Here is a 16,068-nt window from a genome sequence, read left to right on the forward strand (position 1 = left end):
ATAGACTTATTGTAACTATGTAATTTACATAATTTCTCGAAATAGAATAGATCTTGTTTATTAACTTTGTCCGAAACTTTTTAGTTACTGCGTTCTCACTAAATATATATTTTTCTCGATTTCTTCTTATCTATCCAACTGTCATATGGTATGATACGTCAAAAAGACGGATTTCACGGGATTTCATTCACCATTCCAACCTCAAATTCTTTTTTTCAGTATATACAACCTAACATAAATGCAACTCTATTCCTTTGCTCTATTCTCTCGAGCAGTATAACTTTCACTTTCATCAACGTCATCGCGATATCGCTTTCCATGACGCTACAGTTACTACGCGTCATACGTAATTCATTTGCATTTGGCTTTGAAAATTGCATTAATTTAAATCGCCATTGTAAGTTGTTACGTACGAGTGAATACCGTTATTCGGAGTGGGGGAGAGTCGGACGCGCGAGGGGGGCAATTGGCGGCGCGGGAGCGCGGCGAGTTCACTCTGTCACTCGGTCATTACGGTATTTTTCTGTTGCGCGGCCAACAATTACAGTAGTGAAAGAAAAAGTGACAATGCCCGAAAACAAACCGTTTCAGCGTCTCCCCTTAAATGTTGTGCCCAAACATTATGATCTAGAATTGGTGCCGGATCTCGGGAAATTAACGTTCACGGGAAAGACAGCAGTGAAAGTATCGGTAAGAGGCAATTTCATCATTCGTCCGGCCGTCGCAAATTATCTCGTTTCTTTTCAACGTGACGTATTCACTTTCAGATCGTCAATCCTACCAAAGAGATAGTGCTGCACTGTTTGGATTTGGATTTGAAGAGCGTGAAGTTAGAGTACGAGGATGGCGGGCCGGCCCTGTCGCCTGCGGAGGTGCGGCTCAGCGCGGCTGAAGAAACCGCGACCATCGCGTTCGCGGAGCAGCTGCCGGGAGGCGAGGCGGTGCTCCTGTGCGAGTTTACGGGCGAGATCAACGACAAGATGAAGGGGTTGTACCGCAGCAAGTACCTGACGCCGGCTGGCGAGGAGCGCCACGCGGCCGTCACGCAGTTCGAGGCGACAGACGCGCGCCGCTGCTTCCCGTGCTGGGACGAGCCCGCCATCAAGGCCACCTTCGACATCTCGCTGCGCGTGCCGGCTGATCGCGTTGCGCTCTCCAACATGCCCGTACGCGAGGAGAAGCTCTGCGGAGACACACGCTACGTGCGCTTTGACACCACGCCGATCATGTCCACATACCTGGTGGCCGTTGTTGTTGGCGAATACGACTATGTGGAAAAGACCTCCCGCGACGGCGTGCTCGTGCGCGTATATACTCCTGTTGGCAAGAGCAAGCAGGGCATGTTTGCCCTTGAAGTGGCCGCTCGTGTCCTTCCCTACTACAAAGAGTACTTTGACATAGCCTATCCACTGCCTAAAATTGATCTGATTGCTATAGCAGACTTCTCAGCTGGAGCTATGGAGAACTGGGGTCTGGTAACATACAGAGAAACATGCCTTCTAGTGGATGAAGAACACACATCGGCTGTCAGGAGGCAGTGGATTGCTCTGGTGGTTGGTCATGAGTTGGCTCACCAGTGGTTTGGCAACCTCGTTACTATGGAATGGTGGACTCATCTCTGGTTAAATGAAGGCTATGCCTCCTTTGTGGAATTCTTGTGTGTTGACCATCTGTTCCCTGAATATGATATTTGGACTCAGTTTGTCACAGAAACTTACATCAGGTATGTATGCATGTTTTTATTTAATAGATCATTAAAGTTTATTTACACTTGAAAGACCAAAGTTTGTACAGCTGGCATGTCTCATTAATTTTTATTGTCTTTGTGTAATTGAAAGTGCAGAATTGGCTCATGTCCAATGTAGTACATGAGCAAGCATTTTCACAAGTACATACCTACTGCTCAGTCACCTTAATTGTTTCCATACAGTGTTTTCACAACTATTAATAGAACAATGCATTTTCAGAGCTCTAGAATTAGACTGTTTGAAAAATTCCCATCCTATTGAGGTCCCTGTGGGTCACCCTTCTGAAATAGATGAAATATTTGATGACATCTCATACAACAAGGGTGCCTCTGTCATCCGCATGCTGCATAGATATATTGGTGATGATGATTTCCGCAAGGGAATGAATATCTATCTCACCAGGCATCAGGTGAATTTATCAGTTTCCTATGTAGATAAAGATTTACAGATGTTTTGGAGGTCTTAACATTGACTTTCAAGTATCTCCTCTATCAACTTATCTCTAATCCCTTGTAATCAAAAATGTGATGGCAGAGATATAAATCAATGTTGATATCTTCTTTTGTCAAACTCTTTATTTCATGTATTTTTGTACATGCTGGAGTAACTAAATACTATTTACCTTTTCCGGCATAGTCAAATAGAAGAAAACTTCTTCTTGAATTGTACTTTTTTTCTATAAGTGTGGGTATATTTATATTTATATAAAAGCATAACCTCAATCCATATGTCCCACATGTAAAAAAAATGATCCATCAGGCGAATTCTACACCTATCAAAACAAATAATTGTCAAAGACAACAATCTGATAAGTCTATACAAATTTCAGTACAAAAATACTTTCACTGAGGACCTTTGGGCTGCTTTAGAGGAAGCTTCAAACAAACCTGTTGGTGCTGTAATGTCCACATGGACCAAACAAATGGGATTCCCAGTTGTACAGGTTGGTAACTCTTCTGTTTCCAATTCCATTTTGCTGGTTATGTATGTATATGTCAAAATTGTAATAACAAATAATCAGCAGATGACTAGTCCTTCTACATATTTGTTGATTCTATATTAGTAACAATAGGTTCATTAAATATACAACACAATCATGTTGCATTAATAAGTAAGTTATATTCATTACCCATTGTGTGCACAAGTATTGTTTTTAAGTCAACATACCTTTGATAATTATACCAGCTTTTGTTATAATGTATAAATTTAATTGTAATTGTCCCTAGGTGCACTCAGAACAAAAGGGTTCTGATAGGGTGTTGACCCTCACTCAGCAGAAGTTCTGTGCTGATGGTAGCCAAGGAGATGATGTTTTGTGGATGGTGCCCATCACAATCTCGACACAAGAACACCCAGCCAAGGTAAACATGCACATGAAACCATTCCTGTTTTGATAAACTGGATCTCCACACCAAGTGTTTACTTTGCTGTTTAGAAGTAGGCAACATATGTATATGATTGTATATTATGACAAGATTCATAATATAAACTCGAATAGAATATGATTCATCAATTATTGTGATGTCCTTACTTTCCAGTGATAAGTCAGTCCTTTAAAATCAAAATAATATTGATAAGATAATCTTATCAGTGAGCCATACTGTTTGGGAAGCAGCATTGACCTACTTCGCCTGTACTTCCTTTTTGATAGTGTACATCAACTTCCTTACATGATAAAAATATTAAAATTCAATGAATTGCAGTTGCAACAAATGTTCGATGGTACAGATGAAGATTGCAAATGTCCAACGTCTGAACTCCTGACCACATTAGAATTCAAAAAGACTGAATATAATGTAATTCATTTTGAAATAAATAAATAGTATTGTAGATAAACAAAGCAGCTTCATGGCTTTTAATATTTTAAATCATGGTGATAGTTACACATGTAATAAAAACATAGCTTAAAAATTACAATCAATTTTCTGCACTATATAGATTATTTTAACTACACTAGATATTTCCATTATGTTAGTTTATTGATTTGTTATTTTTGAGAAAATTGCACAATGTAGTTTGAGTAACTGTTGTGTTATCTATATAAATCTTCTATCTTCTATATAAATATAAATAAATCGTAAAATGTGTTGCTAAGCGCAAAACTCGGGAACGGCTGGACCGATTTCATTTTTTATTTTTTGTTGTGTTCGTTATTGTCAGGAGAAGGTTTTTATGGGAGAAAATTTAGAAATATTGCAACGGGGGCGAAGCTAATGTTTAATAATAATCCGCTTTTTTCCAGGTGGCGCTTTCAACTGTTTTAGAAAAGAAGAGCCAAGAAGTTGTATTAGAAAATGTTTCAGAATCTTCATGGGTCAAACTTAACCCTGGCACTGTAAGTTACTCCAAAAACTAATAAATAAATAAATAATAAAAGATAAGTTTACATGTTATACATACATCACAAAATAATACAATCAAACTATCAAAAGGGAAAGCGACTCAGCTTATGCCTGCGCCTTGCAGAACAAAGTCCCTTGGCTAACAGATGCTGTTTTTCAGTCGCCACCATAAACCACACCATAAACCATATAAATAATTTAGTTATTGCACTCGAAGCTTTATAAAAAGTAAACAATCTAGCTTAGGCCTTAGCAGAGATATTATCATAGCATAATAAATACTCAAGTCTCGTTGGGATAACTAATTGTGCATAAGACAATTTTGCTGGTTTGTTGTTCTTTTTTACAATAGTGTCACAAAAAAAATGTGATGCACATATATTTTCTATTCTCTATTGTGCTAATTTTGAGTAAACACATAAAAAAAGCAAATGCTATTGAAAGTTTAAATAATAAAGCTTGAAATAACTATTATTTTAACTCTAGTGCATTGTTTCCCAACCTGTAGTCCACAGTCCCTTAGGGGTGCGCAGACAATACCAGAATGAAAGTTAAATTTTAAATGAGTTTCACAAGTTTAAGTTTTTAGGGATCTGCTATTATGGTAATGAGGTGCTAGGGCCAGATAAAGAAGTGGCCTTGAAAAATGTTTGGAAACACTGCTCTATATAGTGTATTTAATATACGTAGGCGCCAAATCCTTTGTAAGTAAAAAAGAAGAAAAACACAGTAGCCTTTAGTCATATAAAGTATGCGTCAGGTTAAGGGCTTCTGCTAAATCGCGCGGGCGCGCGGTGTGCTTGTTTCATGTCATCTAGCTAAACCACGCCGCGCGAGCACCCGCGCGATTTAGCGGAGGCCCTAGAACCACAGTCCTTCTAACGAATAAGCATGTTTGAGATAATTTGTTTAGTCAAAATATATTGTTGTGAATTATTTTTTATGATATTTGAAGGGATCAATAATGTAATGGGTGCATTCAGGTCGGGTACTACCGCACGCGGTATGAGCCTTCGATGCTGGCGCAGCTGGTGACGGCGGTGCGCGACGGCTCGCTGCCGCCGCTCGACCGGCTCGGCTTGCTCGACGACTGCTTCGCGCTCGTCCAAGCCGGGCACACGCACACCCACGAGGTAACATGTTCAACATAACATCGCCATTTAGTTTTATTTAACTTGCTGTGTTAGGCTACGTACCTATAGACTATGCGGCTAACCGCGACGTAACGTGTGTAAACAACATGGAAAAATATTAATCACTAGATCTGTCCAGTTAATGGTACTCTATCTTTTTTTCATCTCAAGCCCCCATTTACACTGCGAGCTGAGCGGACTCCGTACGGACTCAGTTTAACGTACAACGATCGGCTGCATGAAAGTTGGTCAAACTAAGTCATTAATGAGTGCGGTTCGTTCGCGGTGCCAACCGTTCTTTATTGTTTTCATGGCATTTTAGTGTACACTAGCCTTTATGTATTGATCAGACATTAACATGTCTAAATGACCACTCATGAACGTGAACTTTATCCGTGGTTGCGCCCGAATCGTCGTTACATCTTTACCAATAAACAAGCAAATCAAAATCACAAATATTTTATTGCAGTCCTTGAAACTGATCGAGGCCTTCAGCAACGAGACTAACTTCACCGTCTGGTCATCAATCTCAAACTGCTTGTCGAAGCTGAGCGCTTTGTTCTCGCACACCGCTCTGGACAAGCCTCTGAAGAACTACGGGCGTCGCCTGTTCACCCCCGTGACACGGCGACTGGGCTGGGAGGCGGGCGAGAAGGAAAGTCACCTCGACACTTTGTTGCGAAGCCTCGTGCTCAACAAGATGATCAGTTTCGAAGACCCCGAGACCATTAAAGAGGCTAAAAATCGGTAAGCATAAGTTTTTGCTAAGTAACTGGGTTATTCTGTTCATGTGAGCGTTCTCACTTTGAAAAGATGCCGGCGGCGTTCTTGCGATTTAGTGCAGACTTCATCGCCGTTTCTTACGGTGAGCTCGTGCTGCGAAATCTGACAGTTTTTTTGTTTGCAAACAGTTTATAATCTACGGGCTAAATCTTTTTTATCTTTAAGCGAGCAATAATTCTTGTGTATTTATTTATTTCGAGAATTTCGGGAAGAGCTCTAATGATTTTGATTAAATTTGCTATGTGAAGGTTTTTGGGGGCTTAAAATCGTTCTTGCTTGGTTTTATTTCTGCGAAAAGGCGTGCTTTGTGTTCTAGTCCGTGCGCTGCTCGGTCGCCCAGGTAATCTTCCTAGACGTACGACTGGTGCATTAAAGATTCGAGAAAAGAAAGGTGCGTGAAATTAAATTGCACAGCGGTGCGATGAATTCTGCCGCGAAACTCGAATTTGGTCTGGGAATTATATTCGCGTGATTTTTTTTTCGGACGTGCGTGCATGTGGTTTCGTAACATTTCCATATGGTGATGTTTCGCAACGCGAGCTTAGCCTTAGTAGAACGGTTTAAACTAAAGTGAATTTAACATAATTCTGGATGTTTTGAGAGCACTCAATTTATGGAGCAGCATGTACGTTAAGTTGAACTGTACTAAGCGAAAAGTCAGTATGAATTCGCATGTAACATTAATTGATAAACAGCACTGTTATAACTGGAAATGATAAAGTAGATAACACCACTTGGCTGTTCTTTGTGCTTAAAGTGATAAAAGGTATGATATGGTTGTAAAACTGGTAAGGTATTTGTTTCCATACAGTCCACTTCCCCTTTCTCGCACAGTATTCATTCTCATTCAATTGCGGTTTGCTAGTATGCTATTGTTTATATGTTGTGTGTGCAGGTTTCCTCACGATGTTTCCCTTCACAGTAAAGCTTGTGATAAATTTCAAATGTAATTTTGCGCATGAATTTCGAAAACTCTGAGGTGCGGGTCAGGGTTTGAACCCATCAACCTCTGCTTGAGCCCTCTCATTCTGAGAGGAGGCCTGTGCCGTAATAAGGCTGGAATGTCTTTGTGAGTACCGGGACCACCAAGCTTTGCTCGGAGTATTTTTTTTTTAAAGGCTGCATATTTAAATAAGCTATAAATGTAAACAGTAAACTAAATAAACCATATTAAATGAAATGAAAATAAAATTTTAAATTAACTAAGCCTGTCCGAGTTATAATAAGGTTTATACCTTAGGCTACGTTTCCACCAGAGATGTGCGAGGAATGTGTGTTTTTCATGAACCAATAGAAACACTTCATTTACCCTCACTCCTCTGGGCTATTTCCACTAGAGCGGTGCTAAGCGAGAATAGGTAAATGAAGTGTTTCTATTGGTTCATGAAAAACATTCCTCACAACGCATCTTCTCACATCTCTGGTGGAAACGCAGCTTTAGACCTCCAATTTTGCTAATATAACACTATCGCTAAACCACCTAGCTAATATCGAAAATACAAACTGAGACATGGATGCACAGAACAACCAGAAAAAGAGACCAGCGCTGGGGAGCACTAAGCAATCAAATTAAAATCAAATCAAATTAATTATTTAATTTGATTGCTTAGTAGCGACATCTCTTGTCTGGGTGAGCGGTTAGTTCCGAAAGAATGTGACGTCTCTCGACGAAACATAGATGTCGCTAGTGCTGCTGCTTAAGTAGCATACTAGAAATAAGCAACCTGAGATATGTATGCATAGGAAAAATTCGTGTCTAGATCCCTGTCCAGCAGTGGTGTAGGGGTTATAGCACGCAGCACGGATTGCTGAGGAACTGGGTTCGATTCCCAGTGCTGGTCTCTTTTTCTGGTTTTTCTGTGCATCCATGTCTCAGTTTGTAGTTTCGATATGGTTTCACGGGATACCCGTAAAAGTAACAAATTTGGAGTTGAAATAAAAAATACAAAAAGACTCCAAAAAAACAATCAACTAGCTGATGACAGTAAAGACGTAATTTCTGGAGACTTGGTAGACGTTGATCGATATTTTCTATCATACCAATCGATCGATCGTCGATCGATGGTAGGCTCTTGGTCGACGTTGGTCGCTATTTTCTACCACATCATTCGATCGAGTAAAGTTAGGCGTGCCGCGTAAACGGATAACCGGGATAACATTTTGTACTGGTGACAGTTAGATCTCTATAATTTTCTCATTCTAAAAACAGAAATCCGACTATAGCCTAGGCCGCAATACGGGTAAACCGCGTGACTTTGTGAATCAAGTAAACTTAAAGCCGCCAGTGCGGCCGCTTATAGTACATTGTGTCTTAAGCGCGGTAAATAAGGAATTACGAACGAGAGTCTATTAGAAGCCCGAAGTCGAAGACTGGGGGCTTTAATGAGTCGATGTTCGTAATTCTAGTACCGCCCGTGCGACATACAATGTTTTTATCACATTTGAGATTAAAATTTTATATTTCTAAAAGAAAAAATATAATTCTTCCAAATATTGGCGATACTTTAGGCTGCGCTCTTAGTAGCGCCGCTCTCCGCCGCAGCGTGCGTGTGCTGGTTCTTCAGCAGCAGTGCGCGCAGCACCATCAGTACACACATTGAATCATTTACCGGCCTTGGGCTTCATGACAAGAAAATTTGTACGCGCAATGACTCATTTACCGACCACGAGTTTCATGACAAGCACATTAAGGTCGAGGGTTTTATTTGGGGGTTGCAACCAAGGTAGCCTGCATGTTTCGACACTGTTTACGAGCAAGTGTGATGAAAAATTACTTTTCTTGATTCGCAAAGACACGCGGTTGAAAACCGCGGCGGTTTAGCCGTAGCGCGGCCTGGGCCTATCACAGGTGCGCGCGTGGCCTAACATTGATGGTGGTTGCAGTTTCGAGAAGCACGTGTCGGGCGCGTGCACGCTGCCAGCGGACCTGCGCTCGGCGTGCTACCGCGCGGTGCTAGCGGAGGCGGACGAGCCCACGTTCCAGCGTTTCCTGCAGCTTTACCGCTCCGCAGACCTGCACGAGGAAAAGGACCGCATCAGCCGAGCGCTCGGCGCCGTGCGCGACCCGCAGCTGCTCAATAAAGTGCTGGAGTTTGCTGTCTCGGTGAGAATGCACTGATTACCCTAGTATAGTTAGTTGATGACACTGCAATGCCGCGTGACCAACAATGAAATGCTGGAAGGCTTTAGATTTAATGTCTATGTGTTTATATATATACCTGCCGCGATATCTCAGCTCTTTTTATAAGTTACGCGGCATTAGAAATTGCAAGTTACGCGGCATCGCAATATCATCGTGGATAAGCCAAGATCTGTCTCTGTTTGTTTTGTCCAAAAAAACAGAGACAGAGGAAACTGAATCATATGCCTGGGTGGAACCGTACACCATTTTAGTAGCACACAGGTTCTACTCTGTTAACTGAGTCGGGTTCTTCGACTTTACCTTCAAGCTATATCTGCGCTCCTTGTTGCTGCTGGCTCTAAGGCTACGTACGCACTATGTAGCTAAACGCGAAGCGATACTTTGAGAAGGGACACCGCGAGGCTAACCACATAGTGCGAACATAGCCTAAAAGTGGTCGAACACATGAAACATTCATATAATAGTTTTTTTTTTTTTTTTTACTACAACAGGACGAAGTGCGTGCTCAAGACACGGTGTTCGTGATAGTGTCTGTGGCCGTGAGCCGGAACGGGCGCGACCTGGCGTGGCAATTCTTCAAGGACCACTGGCAGGAGTTCATGGATCGCTACCAGGTATAATTATACGAGAAATTCCTTTTAAAGGACTTTGTTCTCGTTCTGTTTTATAATTAAGGGTCCATATTTTGTGGAAGACAATGAAGAGCTAGCTGTTATGTTTAATTCTTACAAGGTTTTATTGTAAAAAGGTTATTTGCTTGTATGTTTGTTAAGGTCAAATATTGCAAATCGAATTTCACTCGCTTCCAGTGGTCTAATTTACTTGAAATGTGGTCTAATTACAACAAAAAGAAGTTTACCTTAAAAATTATAATGTATGTATGTATGTAAATACTTTATTGTACACAAAACACAAAAATAAGATTTACTGTCATTTGGTGCAAATGTAAAATGGACAACTCGAAATTATACCACAGAATAAGTACAGAACAGAAGCTTCACTGCCGTACAAAGGTGACGTTTAGGCATAAGAATCGTGCCTTCTGTACTTGTACTATTACTTATTCTGTGGTATAATTTCGAGTTGTCCATTTTCCATTTGCATCATATGACAGTAAATTAACTAGAAAACAAAAAAAGTACAAAGGCGAACTCATCCTTAAAAGGGATATTTTCATCCTAACTTAAACTGGAAAGGAAAACTCAAGGATAGGCGAACAGATTATATGTTAATGTAAAATGAGCCTATCAATATCTCAAAGGGCCGGCAACGCACCTGTGAGGCTGTGATACCCCTCGTTTTGCGGTTTTTCATCAGCGACGGTGATTTATTCCCATCAGGTTATTTATTGATCTTACATTAAACAAAAATTTGCTCAGGGCGGATTCCTACTGGCGCGACTAGTGAAGTCGACGACGGAGAACTTCGCGTCGGAGTCAGCCGCGCAGGAGATCGAGGAGTTCTTCCGCGCGCACCAGTCGCCGGGCACCGAGCGCTCCGTGCAGCAGGCGCTCGAGACTGTTCGGCTGAACGCGGCCTGGCTGCGGCGCGACCTCGCCTCCACCACAACCTACCTGCAGTCCTACCACTGACGCGCCCGGTAACTACACATTTTAAGACATTACCACCACGGCATCCTGTTGTCCTTAAGGCTACGTAAGCACTATGCGGCTAAGTATCGCTGTTAGTGCTTGTTCAAATGACGTGATTTATAGTCCGTCCAGTTGCGAGCTACGTGCATTCATTTCCTTTTTCAATGTCTACTACCAAGTATCGCGCGGGTACTGGACGCAATAACTGTGTTTCTAGTGGTTGTACCTTGTTTTGCCTAACAACTTTTTGCCTAATTTTAGGTAACCTAATATAACTTAACCTAATATTTCATTTTAAATGACCTAATTTTCATTTTGTATAAACTTATTTCGTATAATGTTTGACTGACATAATTATATTTTGTCTAACATACGTGTTGCATAATTTCATTTTGTACAAACTTATTTCGTATAACGTTTGACTGACATAATTATGTTTTGTCGAACATACATGTAGCAAATTTCATTTTGTATGAACTTGTTTCATATAATGTTTGACTGAAATAATTATATTTTGTCTAAAATACATGTCGCATAATTTTATTTATTCTAATCACGGTTAATCCGAATACAGTATATACATAAAACAAAGTCGGTTCTGGCGCTTCGCCGGCCGCTCCCGCGGTACGCTCGCTTCGCTCGCTCGGCTCGCTCACTGCTGGGTCGCAGTTCTACCTGACACACTCTCACTCACTTCGCTCGTCGTAGTACCTATTCCCAGTATGTTTATAGTTTAGACTTTTAGGTATTTAAAATAATGTAAACAAACGAGAGCTGTCAAAAATGACAGATCCAGAGGTTGTGAACCTTTATGACGAGAATAAAAATCTAAAATGTAGCTAGTACCAAATAGGTACGCTATTAGACTTCTTATAATGATTCCATTTTATGTAAAAGCATGAAATCTAAACGTTGTTGAATAATCAATAATATCACTGGTGAATAAAGTAATTGCTAGTCTTTCATTAAAATGTTGTGTGGTATCAATATCCTATCTACTAATCCACCACCGCAATACCATCCGAGTCAATATAATCAACGCTATTCACTAAACTTGGTTTTGTCGAAGGTGGCGGTGGAGATAGAACACAATCGTGGGTTTTGTATTCTTTGAAAACACTGTACACGGTAGGAATCGACAGCCATCTTTCTGGCGGTTTTTTGAGTTATGTCAGTTTTGGATGAATTTCTATCTTTTGGCCACGTTTCTTCGACATATTTAAATATGTTCACAAGCACATTCTTTTCCAATGATGGAAGATGTCCTGTCTTAGTTCGCTTCTTCTTCGGAGAAGGAAATGTAAGCAAGGAACTAGCCCGGCTAGTTCCCGGCTCGCCATCACCCATGTCTTCGTAAAATACACAACTCCGTAACAAAATAAACAAATTAACAGAAAACAACGAACTTAATAAAGAAGAACAATAAATGAAATTTCTAAAACACCACAAGTATCGCACTCGTATCAGATTACACCAAGCAATGGCGAATGTCAAACCGAAAAAGTTAAAAATCACGTAAATACGACACTTTATATTTTAGTCGCATTACATTCTGATTAAATAAAACCTTGCGTTTTAAACCTCTGCAAGATTGGGTATTTTTAGTGACAATTTAGAAATTAAATATTCATTTTACATGAATTAAATATTTTTGTATTCGTAAATGTGTACATATTCAGTAAAATTAAGCGTAATTACATGTTATTAGAATTGAACGAACTGACGTAGGTTGCTCATTTATTTTAAAATAATAAATATTGAACAGGAACCAAACATTGTCTCAGAATTAACCTCTTTAATGGTTTGTTTACATTCTTTTAAATACCTAAAAGTCTAAAAGATAGTATTGTTATTTCCTTGAACCGAATAAATAGTAAAATATATGGATTAATTTATTTCAATTTTAAACTACCTAATTGATCTTATTTTATAATAAACATTTAGGTACCAAAATTAAATTAGGCATAACATTAGTAAGCAAAACAAATATTATGATAATTCGATATTAGACAATCCAATGTTAGTTAAAACGTTATTCGGCTATAATGATGATTAGTTGAAATAAGAATCGACAAAGTGAGTTTTCGATAAAACAATATTCGACAAAACAAGGGTTATGCAAATGATGTTAGTTAAAACATTATTCGGCTATATGATGATTAGTTAAAATAAGAATCGAAAAAGTGAGTTTTCGATAAAATAATATTCGACAAAACAAGAGTTATGCAAATTATGATCATTTAGTGAAAATGAAAATTAGACAAAATAAGAATTATGAATAATGAAATATACAAATTGACTTCGACAAACTATTCATTATAGTAAAATTTGTTAGACAAAGTGAAATTAGACAAAAAAAAGTTAGACAAATCAAGGGCCCAAAGGGCCGTTCCTAGTGCCTCGAGTCACGCGCAACACACGCGAGTCGAGGTTCCCGCGACTGGCACTCGATTCATTTAGACGGAATGTATGAGCCTCTGGTATCTCATGCATGATCATGCGATTCGAAACTTGTGAATGCACGTAAATCGCGCCATCTAGAACGCGGCGGATAAAGCGGACAGTCACGTTCTAGAGTTACGCAGTGACCAACAGAAATGTGCCGGTGTAAAGCCTGTTGGAGTATATGGTCATCAGTTCTCAACAGAGGTTTTTCCGAACCGGTGGTAGATTTTTTTTGACATTCATACGTGCTTGTGATAAGCCTAAATTGAATAAAGATATTTTGACTTTGACTTTGAGTTCTCATTGTAGATGTACCATCAGCGAAATAAGTGGTCTATCAATTTTTAAACAAGATCCCACCAAATATATGTCGCTAAAGTCGAACTTTCAAGTTGACAGACACGTCTATTGGCATTATTGTTTTATGACATGCAAACGATTATAAACTTTAGGGTGGTAGACCACATTTTTGGCTGATGGTACCATTCTGTCAAGCTTTTATTTAACGTGTAATATTTGTTAAGATCAAATTTCACCGTGCACTTGTAGTGATCAACTCTATTTAAAATTGTGAAAATACAAGTCTGTGTGAAAAATGCAGTATAATCTCACTAATCCAGCTCTATTATAAACCAGAGGGTGCCGGATTATTGGAATGTTCGGATTAATGGATTATAGAGAAAAAAATATTATTAATAAAATAAAGCATTTCATAGAGAGAATACATATTATAATGTAATTAAAAGGTAAATACTAGACGACGACGCCGCGACTGGAGCGTATAGGCTCAGAGGGGCGAGGGAGGCGTGGGCGGAGGGTGCCGGATTAGTCAGATTATACTGTAATTATAAAAAATACAGTCTGTATTTTATGGCTCGTCACAAAACGGACACATAAAAATTTAATGTTTCCATTAAATCCAATTAGGAAAATTGTCTTTGTACAGAATTAATAGTCCTTAGTTCCGAGTAAGAAAAACCCAAAAATTCTTCATTTGAAAAAAAAGTCTTATACTGGAAATGCCGACAGAATGCTGACTGCGGTGCGACAGATGGAATACTGACTGCGGTGCAACAGTAAACTATTCAAATACGATTCTTTTAGCTACCTTAAGTCAAAACTTTTGTTATAACGATTTTATCTTTGTTTCAGGACCAAATGACTCAAGACTGAAACTACAACGAAATACCTATTTACCGAGCCGAGCTGCTATCATGTTGAGTTATATTTCCGGGTGACATTTTGATCTATGATCTACGTATACACCATGCCACTATGAAAAAGTATTTTCAGAATATTGTTAATTTTATTATTGTCTGCACATGTTTTCAACTGAACGCTTACTTTCCTACTTTCATTCTTGTAAGATCATAATAATGAGCACCTTATTTTAGATGTTTCGAAGTATAACTTAGAATATTAACATTTCCATCATCAATCACAGCATAAATTGTTGACACTTATTATGAAGATTGATATAAGATGAAACGGACTCGCCATGCGATTTTGATATCACAGAAAGGTTAGCAAAAAAGTTGCTGCAATTGTCAATATCCATATCAAATTTGTTTTTTATTTTTAAACCTAATAAATATAAAAATCGCATGTTTAGTCCGGTATATGCTTATTCTGTGCAAAGTCTTCATCAATAAGTGCCTACAGAGTACCGATATTCGATTGATTTGTAATTTTGGCAGTTGGAAATATTGTAACAAAACCAAAGATTTTAATGAACGTAACAAAAAACGGAACTAACGCGGCTGTATTTCAAATCTTTACTTTTTACAGTTTGCCGTGTTTGCATCTTTTGTTAGTGGTGTTTAGCTTGTATTTTGGGATTCAAAGTACCAATAATAATAATAATTTAAGTGCCCTCGTGCAAACGTCACTCACGTTCATTAAGATCTTTGTCGCACAAAGTAGCAATCTTGAAATTACATAATGTGTACATCATATTAACTAATTGTCATAGTTATGATCAAGTCACTATGGAAATTAATCATAGAGTTAATGTAATTTATGTGCCCGACTAATTTCCTAAAATTGTTTCAAAACTTTTTTAGAAAATTATCGCGAGTTGATAAAATTAGGTTTCAAAAGCTATAGGAAATCAATTGTCTCTATGACTGTTTGTGGCTACAGAAAAGTTGCGGAATTGAGAAGCTATATAATTACAGGACTTAACATGTATTATAATATGTAAAATATTATTTTAATTTATGATTAGATTATGTTACAAGTTTTGTAATATTGGTGCTGAGAGCATTATTTTTGTTTGTCTTTATTCTGGAGAAGTACAACGTTTCTAACGCAATAGTGCATATTTATACTGACACAACGAACTGAAGTAGCATAATAATATTTTATTTTATTTACCTGTGTGTAATAGATTTGCCGTATCGCACATATTGTCACAAACCATTCCAACTTGCACATACACATACAAATTAGGTGATTCTTGTAGCAAGACTATTTTAACCTGCGGCGTGCAAGTTCAGTCAAAATTTTTGTGATCTTAAATAAAATAATATAAAATGAAGTTACCATCGTTTATTAGTGTCTTATTGCTGTCATGCTGAATTGTTTTGTAAGACTGTGTTATTGCAATAAATGGTACAAGAATAATTTGTTTCATTTGATCGTTTTAACCCTTTTCCAGGCATATAGTGACCACTTAAATGTACACAAATATTAGACCTTGCTGAAATGTAAATATGGTACAAAATCAATCGAAGTCGTTAAAAATATAATTCGTTATAAAGCTAATGCCTTATAGAATTTATTTTTTTAACTAGCTTATAATGTCGTGTCCCACTGCAGGGCAGAAGCCTCCCCTTTCTTATTCCACTCGTCTCTACTCTTGGCCAGCTCTTGCCAATCTGA

At 38.7% G+C, this 16,068-nt stretch overlaps 1 protein-coding gene across 1 annotated transcript; it reads left to right on the forward strand.

The window, feature by feature from the left end:
• Positions 1–162: 162 nt before the first annotated feature.
• On the forward strand, positions 163–15,074 carry Psa (puromycin-sensitive aminopeptidase). The gene is made up of 12 exons (XM_074091024.1): positions 163–690; positions 768–1,723; positions 1,968–2,157; positions 2,578–2,691; positions 2,975–3,109; positions 3,991–4,083; positions 5,074–5,223; positions 5,693–5,970; positions 8,890–9,109; positions 9,640–9,762; positions 10,528–10,748; positions 14,338–15,074. The coding sequence occupies exons 1-11, from the start codon at positions 319–321 to the stop codon at positions 10,738–10,740; spliced, it is 2,844 nt and encodes a 947-aa protein (XP_073947125.1). The 5' UTR covers positions 163–318; the 3' UTR covers positions 10,741–10,748; positions 14,338–15,074.
• The last annotated feature ends 994 nt before the right edge of the window (positions 15,075–16,068 follow it).

This window comes from Choristoneura fumiferana, chromosome 8 (assembly GCF_025370935.1).
Source record: "Choristoneura fumiferana chromosome 8, NRCan_CFum_1, whole genome shotgun sequence".
NCBI classification, from domain to species: domain Eukaryota; kingdom Metazoa; phylum Arthropoda; class Insecta; order Lepidoptera; family Tortricidae; genus Choristoneura; species Choristoneura fumiferana.